The following is a 22,339-nucleotide window of genomic DNA, read 5'->3' as shown; positions in this document are numbered from 1 at the left end:
TGGTGTATTTTTTATTCTTTGTTCCTCTTTGGGAATGGGAAGGTAGAGAAAGCTATATGGAAATCAAATGACATAAAGATGGATAGAGAAATGTAGCACCTGAGTTCACACTATGCCTTCTTTACAGGTTAACTCTAAATCCTTTGGCCCTCACCAAGTCACTTGATGTCTCTCAACCTTAATTTTCTCTTCTGGAAAACTGCAAAAATAATCTTCTGTATCTTATAGAGTTTTTCCTCTATGTTAGATATGTAAAACATCTAATAAACCTTAATGTGCTTCCATAAATGTTAATTATCATTAATATTATCATCAATAAAATATGAGTCAGAAAAAAATGAAACTGTGAGGCTGAACTGATTCAATTAAGACCATGGATGCTTGGGTGGGGGTGATTTTGGTAGACAGAAAAGGAGACATAGAGGATGCTATCATTTGAGCTGTATCTAAAGAGTAGAATAGTACCAGGAGCCTAAAGGAAGAGGAATTCTGGATAAAAGCATTGACATGGGTGCCGGTTTGTAAGTGGAAATAGACAAGGCCTCTTTATTATCCAATCAGAGCCCAGCCAATGGCAAAGGGTTAATGAGGGGGAACCCTGAGGCATGAGGACAAAGGGGTTGGGTGATGTCATATTTAAAGGGCATGGGCAACAAGCAGAAGAATCCAGTCTAGCCAGCTGATATTGTCTGTTTGCTCACTATGTGGGGTGATGTATGACCTCACTTGGTCCGTTCAAGTATCCCCGTGTGCCCCCATGGTTAGACTTGGCCAGGCTCTTGTCCCTGGCATGTGAACTGGACTGGTTTCTTTGTAATGGAGCTGGAGTCCATGGAACATCTCTCATGGACCTTGAGGTAACTGTTCCCATTACGTGTTCCCAATGAGCACCCCAGGAAGGGTGATTGCCCCAGAAAATTTCCACCCGACTGGCAGCCAATGAGTTCCTGCAGCCAGTGTGCTCCTCATCCAGCTAAGCAGGTTTCAGCCCCATCTGTTGTTCTGTAGCTGGGGAAGCAGGAACCCGCCCTTCACGGAACTGACTATCTACACTGTGGCCTTCCCCATCAATCACCTGTCCTGCAGATGTGCTCCCAGTCCCAGGATTTATCAAGCACCTCCCAATCCCATCATCCCCTGCTATGGAAGTACAGGAAATGTGGATGAGCCAGGAGGGCACAAACAGCCAGCTCAGCAGCTTCTTCCCACTCTGTTCCTGCCAGTTACTCCCAAGTGTTCAGTGGGAACTCACAGTTACAAGCCCCCACTCCAATCTTTTTTCCCAACAGGGCTAAATGAGCTGATACTTGATCCTTCAAACAAGCATGGTTTTGTCAGTCTGTGTGGTTTTTTTCCCCCTTTGCCAATGCATATCACAGTCTGCTCTAGCATAGTACATCATTGTAGTACATTGTTTTAAAGTGCTGCTACAGCTGAAAAATGGGTTCTCTTCCAGCCTACGTGGTGATGAATAAACCTGTCTTAGCTGGGTTAGTGCTTGGATGATGGACATACAGTTAATTCATCACTGGGACTCAATTTCAAGCCTTTCTGACTCAACAGGACCTGCTCTACTTTGCATTCTGCTGGCATCCCATCAGGATTGCCTGGGTATCACCATATGTAGCACCTGGCGTGTAATAGGTGCCTAATTAATGCTTGTTGACAGATTAAATGAAGCATTAGAAAAGGAGTGTGGTAGAAGAGAGGCATTAATGCATTTATAAAATGATCATGTTATCAATCAATTAACAAGTGTTTAGGGCAGTGTTGCAAAATCGCAAGAATACTGACTGTAGACTCAAATCCTGGGTTCAAATCCTATCTCTGATGTGTCTTACCTTAGTGACCCTAGTTGAGCAACTCCTTTCATCTTCCCTGGGGAGGCTGAACTTACTCATCTACCCAATGAGGGGGACTCTGTAGTTATGATTCTGTTGAACACCTACTATGTACCAGTTGCCACATTATGCACTGGCATCGGGACAAAAGGGAAATAATTCTGTCCTCAAGTAATTTACATTCTGTTGGGTAGACAAATGTGTTCTAATATGTTACTTCATGTGAATGTCTGATGGGTATTGGACGGAACCATTCCATGGGGAGGACGAGGTACTAACAGTCAGGAAGAGTCTCACATAGACCTTGGTTGAATCTTGTAGGAAACTAGGGATTCTGGGAGACAGAAGTGATGGAGGAGGGCAACCAGGCTTGGAGGACCATCCTTGTATGAGTCATACAGTCAGGATTGGAACTTGGAGTCCACACAAAGAAATAATGTGGCTCAAGGTTGGAAAGGATGTCTGGGAGTAAGGGACAGGATTTGTGTTTTATCCAGTAGTGACAAGAGGCAGCTGTAGGTGGTGAAGTAGGGAGTGATAAACTGTTGCCTAGACTTGAGAAAAATCATAGACAATAGCAAGGCAGATGAATTCATGGAGTAAGAAAGACCATTTAGTGTGAGTGGAGATTTTGGGAGAGATGGAAGTGACATTGTGGTAAAAATAATAAGATGAAGCAACTGAGAGTCAAATGAGCTACCTGAAAAGTCACCAGGTGACTCTTGGACAGGCCGGCTGTCCTTGGCTCCATTTGCCATTGGGGGTGGGTTGTAGCCTGGGAAGTCCACCATGCCCCCTACCTCTGGTCATTCCCCATCAGTGCTCTTATCCTGGCTCCCGTCTAGACGTCTTTAAGCAGAGGCTGGATGGATGTCTGAATGAGGGTGGGATAGTATGAGGAGGGTGATATTTTTTGTTTCAAGTATAGGTTGGATTTTCCTTACTCAGCAAGAATGGGCTAACTCCCATCTTCATCATTTCAATGTTTCAATGATAATGTGAAATTTCCTGTATATCCATACATGTCTGTTTATATTCCTAATGTAGATATATCTATATCTTTATGTATGTATGTATATACATAGACAAATTGTACATAGTACAAATGTACACACATATATACATATATATTTATTATATACGTATACATATATAAAATGTCCCTATAGTCCTGTGTACCACAAATTATGATTGTGATTTATACCAGCAATTTCCCATTTCATACATAATGTACTGATTTTGCCTTTTTTTTTTTTTTTTAATACTTTACAGAAATGAAGATGCAGTCAATCAGATGGCAGTTACACCTTTTCCAGTTCCAGTCAGCTCTCAGTCTTCTATTGAGGTATGATCATTTTTGATCCACTTTTAAATCATTAGGTGATCATTTTGACAATCATTTTGAAAACAGAAATTAAAGAACAAACTGGAAATTTGAATCAACCTCCTTTTTCTCCTCATTATGCAGCATTTAACAGGATCAGGAATTTATGACTGGAGAAGCCCTTAGATGGTCCCTTAGAAAGTTCTTGTCATTTTACAAATAAGGAAACTGAGGCCAAATGGCCAACCCAGAGTCCCTGCATGTGACAAAACCAGGGTTCAAACTCCTCCTTTCTCCATGGATATCACAGATCTAGTCCATTCACAATCAAATATTGTGGCATCTTTATTTCATTCTTTTTTTAATTTTCTAGGTTTGTGTATGTTTTATGAAGTATGTACCTTAATATAGTGCTACATGAATATAATTTACAACAATTAACAAGCATTTATCAAGCATCCATCATGTGCCACTATACCAATGGCAATGTGCTAAGCTAAAAGGATATAAGAATGAAACAATCTATGCTTAAAAGAAGCCTGTATTATAATAGGAAACATCACAAAGAGATAGATGTTGTTTTAAAAGGACTTTTTTCTCCTTGAGCCAATAGGGAACTACTGGAGTTTATTGAATTGGAGAATGACATGGTTCAGGTGAATAAGAGGAAGACAAGATCACAGCACTTTTTGCTGAAAAATTGTAGATTCCCATCTTTTCCTTCATACCTGGCTTTGTTAAGATTTAACATTTTTTTTTCAGAAGGGAAAGGTTTCTTTCTAATACAGTATACCTTTCATCTGATACTTTTGGCACCCTTTGACACATGTGCCATGACACAAGAAACAAGGGCTTTTCAACACTTAATTACTAGAGGAATTGAAATCCTGCAGGGTCAACATGAACTCCTCTACTCAGAGGGGCTGTATATGTACAAACATGTCTGCTCCTCCTCTCCAGAGAGAACCTGATAATCCCATAATATTTTGAGAAGGCCACATTCTTCCCTTGTATTTATAGACTGTCTTAGATCAATATTTTGCCTTTTGTGCACTGCCTAGGCTGGGCCCCATTTGGGCCACCTACAAGTTTTACCCAGAAATTTCATCCTAGCCATTGGGGTGGGGCTTTTAACTTCATGAAATTTTCTAGTCTACTATTTTAGCAGTGACAGACTTTGGGTCAATAAAGATACTGTGGGTAGGGTGCAAAAGCAAAGGGTGTGTCAAAGAGAAACCCTACAAAAGTAGCAAAATTTGGGCAGGTTCTGAAAGTTCTCTGCTCCTGTACTTTTTGGTGAATGAAACCCATAAGTAAGGGAAATCACAGCTTTGCTGTTAGGTGGCTTTTTTTTTTTTTTTTTTTTTAAGCCTTTTACCTGGCAAGCCCTTCCTTTTTATTTTTACATGCGTATATTCCAAAACAAAGCTGCATCTGCTCCCCACCAAATACTCCTCACCAAGCCAGCTGGTTTTAGTTATCATCATTTGTATAATGCTAGCTTTGTTTTCTTGTGGGAGAGGCATTCATTCGCTCATTTATTCATTCATTCATTAGTTTGACCAAATAACCTATGAGGTCCCTATATCTCTTGTCCTAAATTTATTGTTCTTCAGTAACCTCAGTTTGAATTAATTGATCTCATGCTAATCTTTCTCCACACTTTGATTTCTCTTTGCCCCACTGGGCCTTTCTGTGGCTAGTAGCAGCAGCAGCTGTAGAAGTGGTGGTGAGGGTGGGGGTAGTAGTAGTAGTAGTAGTAGTAGTAGTAGTAGTAGTAGTAGTAGTAGTAGTAGTAGTAGTAGTCGTCATCGTCATCTTAGTGATAGTAGTAGTAGTAGATACTAGTAGTGGTAGTAGCAGTAGTAACAGCAGTAATAGGTACTAGAAGTCTCAGTGATAGTGGTGGTAGCAGTAGTAGGTGGTAGTAGTAGTAGGTACTAGTAGTAGTATATACTAGTAGTCTTAGAGGTAGTGGTAGTAGCAGTAGTAGTAGTAGTAGTAGTAGGCACTGGTAGTAATAATGATATTAGTAGTAGTAGAAGATAGTAATAATAGTAGTATTAGTGGTAGTAGCAGTAGGAGATACTAGTAGTGGGAGTAGTAGTAGGTACTAATAGTCTTAATGGTAGTAGTAGTAGATACTAATATTCTTAGTGGTAGTAGTAGTAACAGCAGTAATAGGTACGAGTAGACTCAGTGGTAGTGGTGGTAGCAGTAGTAAGTGGTAGTAGTAGTAGTAGTTACTAGTAATAGTATATACTAGTAGTCTTAGAGGTAGTGGTAGTAGTAGCAGTAGTAGTAGTAGGTACTAGAGGTAATAGTAGTAGTGGTGGTCGTAGTAATAGTAGTAGTATTAGTACTAGTAGTCTTAGTGGTAGTGGTAGTAGTAGTGGTAGCAGTAGTAACAGCAGTAATAGGTACTAGTAGTCTTAGTGGTAGTGGGGGTAGTAGCAGCAGTAGCAGCAGCAGTAGTAGGTGGTAGTAGTAGTAGTACTAGTAGTTACTAATATCTTAGTAGTAATAGTAGTAGTAGCAGTAGCAGCAGCAGCAGCAGCATTGCCAGGTTTTGTGCTCAGCACTTTGTGATGATTATCTCATTTAATCCTCAACAACCTTGGCAGGAAGGAGTTATTATTATCCCCATTTTGTAGGAAACTGAGGCAAACATCAGTTGAGTGATTTGCTCAGGGACACCTAGCTTGTAAGTTTTTGAGAGTAGATTTGCACCCAGGTCTTCTGGTCCCTCAGCTCCTTTACTCTCTCTTCCCCCTGACTGTGCTCATCCTAGTTTCTGTCTATCTGCTACTTTCCATTAGGACATGAACTGATGAGGGTTTCCTGTTTTGCCTCTTGGGTTCACATTTCAAAGGTTAGACTAATGGCACACATGGGGGACAAGGATCGTGGATCCATCCACAATCAACTTATCCATCTAAAGCTCTCATTTTACTATTGCTACAACCCAAAGGTGACCTGCCTTAGCTGAAGTCAAATGAGTAATCTCCACAGAGCCGATACCCAGAGTCCCTTGGTAGATTTCAGGGCAGAATTGCTTCTGCTATTCCTGTCTACACATGGGTTTAGATCAGAGGATCAATACAGTATTGGCAGGGAAGCACAGAAGCCATCCAGTCTGATCAATCTTTCTCATTTCACCAATGAAGAAACCAAGGGAAAAGTCACTTCTCCAGTGTCCAAATCCAAAGTTTAAACACCACTTCTTTATTTCCAAATTAGAGCACTTTTTCAACTGTACCACATTGCCTCCTCATCAGGGTGATCATTATCATTACTTAATAAGCATTTATTAAATGCTTCCTGTTTACACCACCTCCTCTTCCCATCCTCCATGCCAAAAGTCCCTGCTTATTTTCTATTGAGAGTGAGTTAACATGAGAACTGTCATATATCCACCTCTTAATTTAATATACCTCTTGCTTTCCCTGTTTTTAATATGGTGCATACTTACTGCTTCCTTTGTTTATTTTCAACAGGGTCTTTACCTGTCTGGTTCACTGGGTCATGCTGTGATTGGAACAGAGATTTTTTTTTTTCCTCTCTGTGCCCCCACTTTTCTTTTTCTTTCTTTTTTTTTTTTTTTTCCACTTCTTCTAAAAAAGATTTGAAGGCACTTCTACATTAAGCCTCAGCCCAAATGGGATGGACATTTTGGGACAAAATCAGAGCATACAGTCCATCTAAAGGAAGCAGAGGAACTAGATCTTACCAGACAACCATGATTGTTGGTCCACAAAGTCGTTGCTGAGTTTCTTGGCCCTTGAGGGGGAAAAAAAAAAAAAAAAAAAGGGAAACAGTATTACACACTTTTCATTTTCTGATGCAGGAAAGCTACCAAAAGCATTTTTAGAGACAGATTCTTTTTTCCCCTTTGGTGTGAAGTCAAGAGAGAGTGAATTACATTTTCAAGGTCCTTTTCAACCCTTAGATTTCTACAATTTGACTTACATTCACCTGTCAGATATTCTGAACTCTAAAGCAAATAAATAACATAAATCTTGTAATACTTGTTTTGCATAAGAGAATTTGTTTGAGGTGCTTCTTATAAGTTTCTTCTCTATTCTTTGAGCCTGTAGCCAGGCTGTATTTTTAGCCCCTTAGATTGAGTGGAAAAAATCAGGCAATACCAACAGGTATCATATTAAGTTCCTGCTATGTACAGTTATCTTCTATGCAAGGACTTTACATCCTAGAGAAATGGATTCTTCAACTTTTCCCTGTTGTAGCCCCTCTGATGATCTGGTGACATCTACCACCCCTTTCCTTGAATCATGTATTTAAATTAGTAAAATAAAATATATAGAATCACAAAGGAAACAGTTACAGTAAAATAGATTTAACAAAATGTTTTTGTTGGTTTTTTAAAGTTCATAGACCCCAGCTCTAGGTTAGGGGGAGAAGTCATTCATGTGAATATAGGAATATAAAATAAATAATGGAAAGTCATGGGTGTGAGAATGAGGAACTGTAAGAACTAAATAATGACTGCAGTGGGAAATGTCAGAATAATAAGTCCCCTTCGGATTTCAGCTCTGCCATTTACTCTCTGGGTGACATTACTTGTTGCCAAGTAGTGCACAAAGAAATGCCAGGTCAGCTCCAGGCCCTCAAGGAGCTCCTATTCACACAGAACATCTCCTGCATATTCCCTGAACTCCCAGTTAAAATTCCATCTCATCCAGAGCACCTTCCTCCTGTTGATTGCTTCTTATTTATATTGTCCATATGTAACTATTTCTGTGTTGTCTCCTCCATTAGACTGTGTGCTTCTGGAGAACAGGGACACATGTCTTGGTGTCCCCAATACATAGCATAGTAGCCTGCACCCAGAAGGTGCTTAATAAATGCTTGTTGACTTGACTACAACAAATTTTAGGAAACTGAGGCCTAGAGATGTTAGCTCATTTGTCCAAAGTTGAGCTTTGCTCAGCAGCAGAGCCGGAAATGGACACACACCCCCACTTTCTTTCCCAAACTCACTGTTCCTTTCCCTGCAACCAACTCTCTCCTTTCTGCATGTTCTTATTAGCTCAGTCTCCTCTCCGCCTTCCCTCCACCCCCTCTACCTCAATCAAACTTCCAGTGGTTCCCTAATGGATTTCAGATTAAATCTAAATCCTCAGTTCCACATTAACATTCTCCATGAGCTCCCCACAACCCCCAGGGCCCTTCTCTAACTTCATTTCTCATTATTCCCCAGCTTGATACTGGGTACATACAATGCTTGTTGAATTGAATTAAACTGTTTATTGAATTGTTGAGAGTGGGAGACAGTCTGCCCTACCTGGTCAGGTCCTGGCTTTTGTTAGCTGTCTATCTTTTCTCTTCATGAAAGTTGGGAAGGTTAGCCAATATGCATCGTGCTGTAGAGATGTTAAAGGGAGGCGTTGGAGCTAAGAAACCTGGGTTTTTGCATCCTATGTCTTTCCTCCTCCTCCTTTTTCTCTTCCTTTTCCTCCCCTCCTTTTCTTCCTTCTCCTCTTCCTCTTCTTTCTATCCTCCTCCTTATCCTGTTCCTCTTCTTGTTCCTTCTCTTTCTTTCCTCCTTCCTCCTCCTTTTTCTCCTTTTCTTCTTCCTCCTTTTTCTCTTCCCTCTCCTCTTCCTCCCCTCCTTTTCTTCCTCCTCTTCCTCTTCCTTCTTTCTATCCTCCTCCTTATCCTGTTCCTCCTCTTATTCCATCTCTTTCTTTTCTTTCTCTTCCTCCTCCTCTTCCTCCTTTTCCTATTATTATTTTTCTCCTCTTCTTCCTCCATGATACTTAATGCCTATGTTAAACTTCCCTCTACTTAGGTTTATCCTTCTATAAAATGGGATATTACCTTCTTTGCAGTTCTGTTGTAAGTAAATATTAGCCTTTATGTGACATTTTAGTTATTATTACATCTATAATTACAATAGCAAGTATTTATAGCACTTTAAGGTTTTAGAAATCTTTACTATATTCGATCAGTTCATTCCAATATGATTCCTTTAAAAGATGATAAGCAGAGGCAGCTAGATGGCACAGTGGATAGAGTGCTGGCCCTGAAGTCAGGAAGACCTGAATTCAAATCCAGCCTCAGACACTTAATATTTCCTAGCTGTGTGACTATGGGCAAGTCATTTAACTCTAATTGCCTCAGAAAAAAAAATAGAAAAATAAAATAAAAGATGATAACTAAGATAAAATTTTAGTCAATTAGAAATAGGAAGTGAAGCATAAAACAGGGAGCTATCTTAGTTCAAGTCCCTCACAGAATCCATATAAAAATGGAATTCCCTAATTAAGTTGAGTGCTTCCAGATGCCATTGGCAATGACATTGTGCTGATGGCACTGAGCCTTGGAAGGGGCTCTAGCCTCCTTAAAGAGATCCACAATCATTCAAAAGTCTTCAGCTTAACCATTCGCATGAGAAAAACCAAGAGGATAACAAAAACCTGATTTGTGGACTGTGTTATGCTTTGGATGTACACACCATACAGCTGGTCCAGTAGGTATTCCTCTTGAACATTCCCTCCAAGGGAAGGGCCTGAAATAGAGGAGGAAAAACAGAGTAAGCTAAGTTGCTTTTTAGAAATTAAATGTTGCTTTTAGTCTCTTAACTGAATCATTGTTTCCTAATTTGTGAAAAATACTCGCTAACACATAACTCAAAGGGCTTATTGTAAGAGGTAATGTAGGTAAAGTATTGGATAAATGTTAAAGTGCCATAGAAATTGCTATTTACTATTTCTGATGTTTTGGTATTTTTTTTAAGTATTATTTTCAGGGCAGTTGGGGGTGCAATGGATAGAGCACCAGTCCTAAAATCAGGAGGACTTGAGTTCAAATCTGTCCTGAGACACTTAACACTTCCTAGCTGTGTGACTCTGGGCAAGTCACTTAACCCCAATTGCCTCAGCAAAATATATATATATATGTATATATATATATATATATATATATGTATATGATTTTCATCACTGTACATACTAACAAGTGAATTTGTGGATGCACTGAAGTTTGGCTTCTTTAATTACTATTACTTCAGTATACTCATAACTGTTCATTGTTCACCAGTTGCCAACCTTGGGGAATTCAAACATGGTACCCCATGGATGGCAACCAAGGAACCCAGGCACTTGGAAGCACAGATGTAATATATTGGGGAGAGTATCAGTCGTAAGAGCTTGAGCACATGAAAAAACTGAAGCTCAAGAACATTAAGGAACCTCAGTAACCTAAGAATTATATGGCATAAAGTCTTGTGATCCCAGATTTAGAGCAAGAAAGGAATCCAAGGATCACCGTAGTCCAGTTCCTTCATTTTATAGAGGAAGAAGCTAATTTAGTCAGACAATCAACATCTGTTAAAAACTTACTGTTGTACACAGGCCTGGGGATACAAAAATTGGCGAAAGTGAGCCCTTGCTTACAATGTAACAGGAGACAACACGCAAGTAATTATGGAGAAACAAGTTAGGTAGAGGAGAGATTGGACACAGAAAGGGCAGTGCAATTTAGAGGGATTAAGAACAACTCATGGGAGGTAGTCTTTTAGCTGGAACATAAAGGAAGTTGGACTGTGGTCTTAAGGAGATAAATTTATGGACTCTTATTATTATCCATCATAAAACTAGTTTAGATCATAGGACCACACAGTCGTAGATTTAGAGCTCACCATGTGACCCTGAGCATGTCCTTTGACCTTCTAAGATCACCCAGCCCTCTATAAAACAGCTTCTGAGGAAAATCCTATCTTCTACAAGAAACATTTCCTTATCCCTTGATTTATCTCCTCTCCACTGATTTATCTCCCACTTATCCTGGCTACAGCTTGTTTTTCCAAAGCCATTTCCATGTTTTCCCCCCCATTAGACTGTAAGTTCTGTGAGGGCAGACACATTTTTTCCTGCCTTTCTTTATATCTATCTCCAGGGCTTAGCACAATGTGTAACTTTTTGCCACCCTGTGTGTGGTTTTCTTGGCAAAAATACTGGGATGTTTTGCCATTTTCTTCTCCATAGCATTAAGGCAAACAGAGATGAAGTCACTTTCCCATGATCCCACCATTAATGAATGTCCAGCTTTCTATTATTGAGCTACTTATGTGCCTGGCATATAGTAGGGGCTTAATAAATGTTTATTGACTAATTGATTTTATCTCTCTAAGACCCAATTTCATTATGAGCCCTTTTTGTTTTCCAATTCTTCCTCTGTGAGGAAGGGTTTTTTTTTTGCATGTGAATATTTAACGAGATAGAGCGGGGTCTGGGAGAGGGAGAGAGGGGGTTATTTGCATAATTTCCATTTTACCTTCCATTGTGCAGAGCCTTTCCAGAATGTTCCATGGCCTTATAAATAAATAAATGGAGGGAGGGAGAGGGGGAAGGTAATGAGATTTGTCACGTATCGTAAACATGGCTCTGCCAAGAGAAATGTCTGGGAATTTAGGCTGACAATGGGAATAATAAATCATGGGGGTTACTTGAAGAGAGACGGGACATTGGATGGAGGGCATGGGGAAGAGTGTGCAATAAAGAGCCCGAGCTAAATGAAAAAGAACAAATCCCGAATGTGAAGGATGTGTGGCTGGAGCGATCCTTCACTTGGTTTATGTAATAAACTCTCAAGGTAATTAGAAAATGAAGCAGCTGGGTATTTTCCCAGACTCTTCTCGCTCTTTAAAAAGGAAGGAAATGGATGAAATTGGCCAGACCACCAATATGCTTGTTTCTGGGTGATTCTTCCCTCCTCAAAGAGCAGCTTCTATTTCCATAACCCTTTAAAAAACCTTCCTTGACAACACTGAGTCAGACAGTGCTCGAGTTACTATTTCCAGTCTGCAGGTCAGGCACCTATGACACCCAGAGGAATGACCAGTCCCTGGTCAATTTATTAAGAACCTACAAGACATTGGGCTGAGAATTCTCAAAGTACAGAGGTGGATGGCTTCTCCAAGTCTCTTTGGTAATGAATCAACCTTGAGCTCCGTTCTGCCATTGCTAATCGGTACAAGCTGACAAATGACCTTAAAACCCATATACAGCTTCACAAAAGCACATTTTGCTCTCCCGTAAGGAGACCAAACATCATGAAAATCAGCATTCTTCATAACTCAGGCAGCATTAATTTATCCTCACCAGGCTCTAGCTGTTGTGTCCTAAGATAGCTCCATCTTCTTCCTCTGGTTTTCTTATGTAACTAGTGAATAGGTTAGAAACAAACCAATAAATGAAATCAACTCCTGAAACCTGATTCTAGAATCTTAAATAATTAATTTGCCTCCTATTTTTATTTTGATTTTCTATCACAATGTTTTGGCTGAAAAAATATTTTCCATAATTTCAGAATGCACAAGGATAATTTTACAAATATTTTAATATATATTTCTGAAATTGTATTCCCCAAATATAGAATGTTTGGGAAGAAAGATAGCTAGATTTGCTGATAGATAAAGAGCTGGATTTGGTGTCAGAGAGATGTGGGTTCAAATCCTTCATTTGACATTTACTAACTGTGGGACTAGTGATTATAAGTTTCTTAACTTTATTGAACCTCAATTTTCTTATCTGTACAAAGAATTTGACTAAATTGGTACTTTCTAGGGTTCAAGTAAAATAATAACAATAACAATTAACATTCATATAATTAAGATTCACAAAACTCCTTTACTTATGTTATCTTATTTGATCCTCAGAAAAATTCTCTGAGACATTAGCTATTATTACTCCTATTTTACAGAAGAGGAAACTGAGACCAAGTTTAAGAGGTTTGCTGAGGAACCCATAGCTAATAAATGCCTGAAGTAGAATGTGAATTCTTCTATTTCTCACTCTTAAGACCAGCGTTCTTTTCACCATAACAACCAACTCTCTAAACCCTGAGTCTAGAATCACCTTAACATGATAGGTTTTATCCAGATCCCTTCTATGAGACTAATTGCTCCACCACTTTCATTTTCTTGGGAAATCACCAAAGAGAGTGGCTTGGTGAGGAAGGATCTTGTAGCCTGCCATTAATGGTTCTAATTCTCTTCTGAATGGATAAAAAAAACCTGCAGGAGGACCTACTGTGTGCTTATGGTAGACTAACCAATGCAACAGCAAAAGCAGTCTCTACCCTCAAGGGTCTTCCATTCTAATAGAGGAAATACCTTATATAAGGGAAGTATTATGGAAGGGATACTTCAGTCCAGAAAGCCTTTAGGCTATTGAGTAGGGCCAAAGGGCGGTAGACTAATATCTTCTATTCTATATTAAAACAATAGTAGAATTGATTTTATAATGTTCCATGGTTCCAGAATTAGAGCGATTTGAGATGAGTGACTCTGGTGTTTATAGAGTAGTTAGCAGGGAAGCAACAGAGGATGGATTGAAGCATTTTGAGTGAAGTCTTGTCTTTTTATCTTTTCCTCTCAGGATCAGAGTGGTCCAGAAGCCATAAGCAATGAAGAAGGAACCAAAACCGAAGTTGATCTAAAGCAATTATTACCAGAGAGTGACCGTATCCAATTGGTACGTGTTCCTGGAATCTGTGTCTCAGTTCCAAATAAATTATGCATTTCTTTATCCTCATTCAAATGAGATTATATATGGCAAATATTTTGCAGCCTTTAAGAATTACCTAAAGGTTAACTTATTCTTCTTCCAAAATCCCATTCTCCCCCGCCTCCCATTTTTCTGATTAGTTTTAATTCTTATGTTGGCATATTTTGTTTTTATATATCTTACATTTTCCAGCATATCCCATCCACTGAATTTATAAATTAGAACACAGAATACAAAAGAGGGAAATATACTTCAGCACAACTAATCAGTGTTTCCAAAAAAATGACCATTTACAGCATTTCAGACCCATAGTCCTCCACTTCTGTTTTGTCTAATCCAAGATTATTGACTTCAGAAAGTATGTGCTAGCCTCTGTCATAAGCATATTTGCCTTAGATATAAACCTACAAACCTATTTACATTTCTAATACAGATTTTTGTTTGTTTCTCTCAATGAAGACTTTTTAATCCTTGTTACACATTTCTCTGAAAGGAATAAAGGAGTAACTAATGTGATTGGTGGTAGAGATTGGGAGATGCAAAATAGCCTAACGTAGGTTGATTAGGAAAATCTTTGGTCTAATCTACTTTTCAAGATGGATGGTCAGGGCTAGCATAGAAAACTGAAATCCTTGACGGGTTTCCTTTGTCCCTTTTCTCTCCTCTCCTCCCCCATCATAAATCAATTTTTCAAATAGCATCCTAGCACATGGATCCAATTTATCCATTGATAATTCAGCCTTATTTTCTCCTGCAAATTTATCTTCAGGTGTGTATGTGTGTGTATCCAAAAAGATCTTGACAATTCAAAGAACAATGGTTCAAATAGGAAAAGAAACTTCTTAGCAATAATTGTGAAGTTGTACAATTGGATTTTTAAAAATTCAGTGCCACAAATACAAAATAGAAGGTTTTTCTAAGTACTCAGCAGATGAAAGACTTGGGGGGATTTGGTAGAATACAAACTCAGTATTAGTTAGTTAACAATTTGACATTGTCATTTTTCATTTGTTTCAGTTGTATCCAATTCTTTGTGATTCCATGTGAGGTTATCTTTGCAATAATAAGCTGCTATTTCTTTCTCCAGCTCATTTTACAGGAGACAGATTGAGGTACACAGATTAAGTGACTTTTCCAGAATCCCACAGCTAGTAAGTGTCTGAGGACAGATTTGAACTCGAAAGATGAGTCTTCCTGACTCAAAACCCAGTGCTTTATCCACTGTATTACCTAAGTGCCTCCAATTCATGATGCTCTGTGTGTTATATGTTGTATAACAAGGATACCAACAACAATTTTTATCATCAAGATACTTACATTCTACTGGGAAGAAGGCTATTAAGTTAGTTGACATTCAGTGGTAGCTGATAACCAGGTGATAGTCTTTGTGTTCATGGCAAAAATAGGATAGTTCAAAAAGTGGAGCTCTATATTAAGCATTTTGGAATACAAGATGGAATAACTGTGTCAAAAGTATGTGAATGATTACCATAGAGCAAGGGTTTGACTGTGTTCTGCTTATCCTGAAAACCTTGAGTCCCAAAGTGGTCTTTAATGCCCCTTTCACTCCATAAAGTTTCCATAGGAGCTCAGATCCCCCCAAATTCCCACTGCCATATGTGGAAAAAATGCCAGAGGTCACCAAGAACAGCCTTCTGGGTGTCTATGGAGCAATTCTAACATTCATCCGGTATTTTCTAAGGGCTCACTATGTGCTGGTTCTCCGAAGTCTTTAGGAATACAAAGAGAAAAATAAAACAATCCCTAACTTTTCTACAGAAAAAAGTCCCTTTGGTTCTATTCTTGGTGACCTCCCAATCACCTTTTTCCAAAGCTATTCCCATGCAACCCCCAGGTTTTAAACAAAATTCATTATGTCTTAAAGTCCAATAAAATGGAATTCTACCCACATCATCTCATGTCAGAACCCTTGGCCTTCTGTTTTCTCTTCTTGGAAATAATAGGCTTGATCAGTATGTGCTCCCATTCTAGATCTATGACTTTTTTCTCTCAGGACCTAGAAAGCCTGTTGGACTACACATCTAGTCAGTTAATCAGTCAACAAGAATTTACCTTGAATCAACTCTCTGCTCTGTGCCAAGCAATGTGCTAAGTATTGGAGATAAAAGTGTGAAGCATCAAACAGCTTCCTATTTTGAAAAAGAGTTTACATTTTAATGGGGGGAGACAAGAAGTACATTTAAAAATATATCCAGCATAAAATAAGATTTATAAATACACATATACACACTCTTGGGAGCAAGGCAGAAAATGGGAGCTTGAGTCGCATCTTTAAAAAGAACTATTCTGTGAGGCAGGAGTAACAGGGAATCACTTCTGGGGGAACTGCCGAGAGACAAGAGCTTTAACCTAAACAGAGGCCAATTTAGCTGGATCACAGAGTTGGGTAAAAGAGAAGGGAAGACTGTCCAATGAGGTTAGACAGAAGGATTGGAGATGGATCAAAACTAAATAGATTTTATTCTGGAGCACCTAGCTGATGCTGATCCAGAAGCAGGAAGGCTCTGCTAGTTCTGAGGTGAACTTCTCATTTGCCAGGAAAATACATATTTAACCTTGTATATCACATACTATAATAGGTAGCACAGTGGATACTGTGCAGGGTATCCTGCTTACTACCTGGGTGACCCCAGGCAGTTTACTTCATCTTGTTTACCTCAGTTTCCTCATCTGTAAAATAAGTTGAAAAAGAAAATGGCAAACCGCTCCAGTATCTCTGCTAAGAAAACCCCAGATGGGATTCACACAAAGAGTCAGACGTGATTGAACAACAACATATTTTATTCTAAAGGCAACAGGTAACCCCTAGAATTGGTTGAATTTGTCAGTCTCATGATCTTGCCTTAGATAATGAAAAATTATTCTCTATGTGTGTGTGTATTTTACTGATCCTTAAGAATAGAGGAGCGTTTCTAAGAAGATTAGAATCACCCTTTTTTCCAAGACTGAGAAGATTTGATCATTTTTTCTGTTTACTTTTTTGCTAGTTGTATTTGCCTCGATAATATCGCTTCAGTGGCGCTATCTGAATTTGAACAAAGGTTTTTCGGAAGTTAAAGCTTAATCATTTCTGATCCAGGCTTAATTTCTCACTTCTCTGCCTGTTACACTTGATTAGAAATTGTTACTAAGAGCATGCAGAGTGTTCCCCCTTATGTTTTAAATATAGTGTGTGAATAATTATGTCTGCCATTCAAGCCTCAACTGATTTTCTCTTTTCTGAGACCTAAACTCTCAGGAGGAAGATCTTGCTCTTTTTACTTGCAAAATCTTGAGCTGTGTTCTCCAAACCAGCTTTCTTTCTAATTTACTCTCCACCAGCAAGGTACCTGGGGAGGACTGGTGCCATGTAGGGACCCATTCTGCCTCAGGATCAAAGCTAAAAAATAGATGCATGTCTGTACCTCTCTCCCCCCATTCCCCCACGTGTCAAAATTAAGATCCTAAGAATTCCTTTCTGGCATCAGGAACAAGAGGAACACACCAGTGAATTTCTCCTAGGTGACTTCTTTAGAACACAGGTATTGTTAATATGCTGAGTTCTAGCAAGGAGACACGGAACATATTTCACCATTGATTTTCTTTGTATCTAGTATTTCAGAAAATCACATATGACATATTTCAATTTTTCCTAGGAATAAAAAACAACAACAGTCAAGGCACTGTTGAGTCCATATTGTATGTGGGAAATTTTAAAGGAAGATATTTGGCTTCCTTTTCCAAATTCTATACTGTTCCTTATTGAAAAGGCAGGGAAGAAAAGGACCGGCCTGAACAAGACAATCAGACTCCTTTAGATCTAGAAATCAGGAGTGAATGGGTGGTGCAGCAGATAGAGTATTAGGTCTATAGTTAGAAAGACCTGAGTTCAAATATCTTCTCAGATGCTGCCTACCTCTATGACCCTAGTCAAGTCAATTCACCTGTCTGCCTCAGTTTCCTCATCTGTAAAATTTGGGTAAAAATAACGCTTATCTCCAAAGGTGGTTGTGAGGGATCAAATGAGATAATAATTGTAAAATGCTTAGGACTGGGGCATCCTAAGCACTAGAGAAATATTAATTGATAATCAATCTCCACAGAATTTTTGCAAGGGAATTTCCATGGGAAGTTGGGAATAGCTTCTTAGCTGAATCTCTACATTTTTACCCCAAAGAAGTGTTTTCCTTCTCACTTTCTGTCCTTAAGAACTACCTTGAAAGGTGATCGATTTTCTCTTTATCCACGTCCTACCCCCACCTCTGCCTTGGAAGTCTTCAAGAAAATGCTGGATGACCATTCAGTAAGCATGTGATTATAGGATGGTGTTAGTATATGGGCTGCCCTACGTGACCACTGTGATTCCTTCTTACTGTTAAAACCCATCTGTCTCTCAGGAGCACAAACTCGATCCCAGTGAAATCTCAGCTTTCTTTCTGTCTGGAAGAAAAGTGATTATTATGGAAATAAGGAAGAAAGGCCGTCAAGTAAGACAAAATTAAGCAAAAACACAGAACTATTGTGTTATATACATATGTTGATATTCTCTAATTTCTCTTTTTGAACATGTATCCATTATGGAAACATTTATCCATGGAGGGTAGGGTCACTGTTCTTTGGGAATTTTTAACAATCCCTTTTATATTTTAATTATCAAGTTTTTATCTATCACATTAGTACTTTGAGAGCACCATTCACAAACAGCGCCTTTTCCTGATCTATGTCTTGCTGCTGGACCAGATGGCCCACTCTCCCTTCAATCCAATCGCTTGCAAGTGATTATATCACCTTCCTGATATCATGGATCTCTTTGAGGACAAAGGATAAGTGACAAAAACATTAACAAATCGCAACATTTGGGAGTTACAAGTGACTTCATTGGCTATCTAGTCTAGGCCACCACCAAACACCACTGTGACATCCCTACCAAATGCTCCTAAAGCATCTGCTTGAAGAGATCCAAGGAGTGGTTCCCACCAACAAACACAAATTATCTTCTTTCCCACTTCCACCTGTTGGGCTCTGGTTTTGACTTCCATATAACTCTTTTATATACTTGAAAATAGCTATCAAGTCTTCTCTTCTTCAAGATAAACATTCCTTTTTTTCAAATAGGTCTCAATTAATGGACACAAGGCCATTCGCCATCTTGGTTCCCCTGTTCTGGACACTGTGCAGTCTATCAGCCTCCTGAAATTAGAGCACCTAGAACTGAGCCCAGTATTCCAAAGGTTCAAAGTGTATGGTATACAGTGAGGCTGTTGCTTCTCCATTCCTAGAAGTTTGGGTCTTCCTAGTAAATATGGATGAGCTTAGTTTTTTTTGGCTGCCCCATAAAATTGATGGCTGATCTCAGGATTGCAGTCCTAGATCTTTTTCTGAACAACTATTCCCTCTCCAAACTATGTTGTGTGTATGAGTGTGTGTGTGTGTGTGTGTGCGTGTGTGTGTGTGTGTATCAAAATAAAAGACTTTACATTCTGCCCTATTGAGATGGAACCCTAAAAAAAAAATTAAAAGTCCTTTTGGGTAGAAATGTAGCTGATTAGAGTTTTTAATACAATCTTTAAAAGGTAGAAATATGGTCATTAGGTAGCAAGGGAATCTCAGGGCAGAAGCAGCTCATCTAACATTTACTTGGACAAGAATCCTCTCTGCTCCCAACATGTGAGCATCCGGACTTCATTTAGAAATCCATAATGGAAATCTCATTATCCCCTGACATAATCCATTCCTCTTTCAGGTACTTATAATTATTCATTTTCTCCCTGATATGAAGCTTAAGTTTTCTCCATGCACCATCTACTCACTGTTCCTACTGTTGGGTCCAAAGACACCAAATTCTTCCTGTCCACGAAAGTCCCATAAACATTTGGAGACATCAGCTGTCCTTTCCCACCATCTCCCACTCTCCCCCTTGCACCCCTCTCCCACCACATATCTTCTACATGCACTTAGTTCTATCAAGGAAAGGGCAAGTTTTCTGTCAGAAAGAAGGAAAAATTTTTGATTGAAAGGATCAAGGCTATTGAACAACGTTGTTTTCTCTCCACTTATGGACATCTTTTCTTCTAGGCTTCCAGTTGCTTTTCCTTCCTTCCCCCTTCCCTCCCCTCCAAGATCAAAGTGTTCTATTCACTCTCAAATTTTCCTTGTTTATGAGATTAAAGAAGAGATCCAGATTTTTACTCTTTTCTTTTTCCTCCCATGATCCTTCTATTAGACTGTAAGCTCCTGTAGGGCCAAAACTGCTTTGTTTTTATCCTTCTTTCTCTAGCACCTAGCAATTCAAGCTAATTTAATCGGCATTTGTTAAGTATCTACAAGGTGCCAAAAACTGTGCTAGGTGCTGGGATTACAAAGACAATTGAAATGCTCCCTGCACACAGTAGGCATCCAATAAATGTAGGTTAGCATTTGCTGGGGGGTTTTCCCTCAATGGTATTTCATTTTTCCAAATACACATAAATATAGTTTCCAACATCCATTTTTGTAGGATTTTAACAACAATTGACTAAATCATTTTAGCCAAATTGATAGCCTCATTTTACTCATCTGTAAAATGGGGATAATCCTAGTTTCCTAACTCACCTTATCATCTGACCTTTTAAAAACTACCTAGCCACTTTATAGCAATTTAAGATCAGCAAATATTGTTTCATTTTCTCCTCACAATAACCCTGGTAGATACAAGCTATTACTATGTCCATTTTTACAATTGAACAAACTCAAACTGTGGCAGGGCCAGGATCACAAAGTTGTTCATTGTTTGAGGGAGGATTCAGGTCTTCCTGCCTTCACAGCTAACCTTTCCCACTATCCTACTAAGAGGGCTAAACGTTTGCTTTGGGTTCCCTGGGACAGTGAGATTTAAAGCATTCTTGCTATCTTTCTAAACCTTTTTGGAACTGGAAACTGGATCATTCAGCCACTAAGTGGAAATGGTCCTTCTCTGCCAAGAGCAAGAATCTACAATCTAGTTATGTTCTGAAACTGAGGTTTTGTCTCCTTTCCATTTCAGGACGAGGCACCCCAGATAGTCGACCGTATTCTGGCAGCAGATGAAGCCAAGGGCGGAGAACCTCTTCCTGACACTGTACGTACTTGTTCTGCTCATCTTGGTTCATGGGGGATTCACAGTTAGTTATGATTGCTCGGGGCTGCTGCCATTATCATTGACTGCCCTGGTGTCAAGGCCACGTTGACAAAGGGCTGCACCAAGACCACTACATGGGTCCAAAGGGAAAAGACCCAAAGCCTCCCACTTTGGACCCAAGTTCTCCCTTGTAGACGCAATCCCGGTCATCCCCATCCAATAAACATGGCTTTAAGTATAGGCCAATATTGAATCTGGTTTAAAGCATTGGATCTTTCAAGCTAATACTTGCTTAGTTTACTTAGAGTAGCCTTGAAAGCTACAGTTCCAAATCAGGGTCTAGTCACCATTTCTGAGTCATGGACCCCTTCCTTGAACAGAATCAGGAAACCCGTGGACCACTTAGACAATGAAATCTGGATTTCATTTTAAGAAAGACAAGGGTTACAGTTATTGAATATAGAGTTTTCAAAATATTAAGACATTTTTCCAAGTTCCCAACACCCAGGTAAAGAACCCAGCTTGCTGTGCTCTAAAGCAGGGATTGCAACCCCGATGTGACAATCCCCTCCTTGTCATCTCCCTGCCCTGCACCCCCACCTGCCAGAAGCCTTTCCCAGGGGGCCTTTCATCTGCACCTCAGCACCAACTCATGACTCACCCAGAGCTGGTGTTTTTCTCTTCTCTACAAACCTGGAAAAGCTGTAAATGACTTGTCCAAAATCACACAGCTAATTACTGGCAGGGGCACATTTGAACCCAGCCTGTGGAGGCTGAGGTAACATGGCCCAGGTGCCTCCCGGGTCTCCTGGTAGCTGTTAAGTTAGTGACTTCTCCAGCTCCCGCTTTCCTCTCGCTTGCCTTGTCTCCCACACTTACCTCATTACCACAGGCCAGATATAGCACAGTGGCTTTATTTTAATAAAAAGAAGTAAGGGCAGGAAGTGAGAACTCTGAACTGCTTGGCCTTCGTCCAGCCCTGTTGGACCCCCGCCCTTCTCCAGTCTGAAAGGGTCCAGCTCCCAGCCTTGGTCCTCTAATGTCCCGGTCATCTCAAGGGCTCAAGTGAATGTGTGTTTAAGGTCCTTCTGAAGCAAAGAGCATCGCTCAGAAACCATCATGCTTCCCCTTGCCTTTTATGCGGGAAGAAACAGGTCTGGAGACACAGAGAACTAGTAACAGAAATGAGTTGGTAAGCGACTGTCCCCAAAGCAAACAGCCATGGATAGATAGATGGATGGATAGAGAGAACGAGACAGACCAATGGATAGATGGATAGCCAGATAGTCAGTTAGATAGAAAATAGGGGGATAGATAAATAGATGGCAAATAGATGCACTGTATAAAATGGATAATTAGAAGATACAAAAGAGATAGAATGAATAGAGATAATAGGATAGCTTGATGGATAGAATGGATAGATAGAAATAGTAGATAGAATGGATAAATAGATAGAAAATAGATGGGTAAAATAGAGTGGATAGGCAAGTGAAAGATAGAATAGATAGAATGGGCAGACAGAAAACAGATAGATAGAATAAAAAGG

General features: G+C 39.5%; 1 protein-coding gene across 1 annotated transcript in view; it reads left to right on the top strand.

Annotated features, from left to right (window-relative positions):
- PATJ (PATJ crumbs cell polarity complex component) overlaps positions 1–22,339 on the top strand; it is a 335,316-nt gene that overhangs the window by 256,838 nt on the left and 56,139 nt on the right. The window contains 3 exon segments of the mRNA XM_074265778.1: positions 3,114–3,186; positions 13,569–13,664; positions 20,719–20,793. Of these exon segments, the coding sequence (XP_074121879.1) occupies positions 3,114–3,186; positions 13,569–13,664; positions 20,719–20,793 (244 nt within the window).

The sequence above is a fragment of the Sminthopsis crassicaudata genome, chromosome 4, assembly GCF_048593235.1.
Source record: "Sminthopsis crassicaudata isolate SCR6 chromosome 4, ASM4859323v1, whole genome shotgun sequence".
Classification (NCBI taxonomy): domain Eukaryota; kingdom Metazoa; phylum Chordata; class Mammalia; order Dasyuromorphia; family Dasyuridae; genus Sminthopsis; species Sminthopsis crassicaudata.
This window is presented reverse-complemented; position numbering and strand designations above follow the sequence as displayed.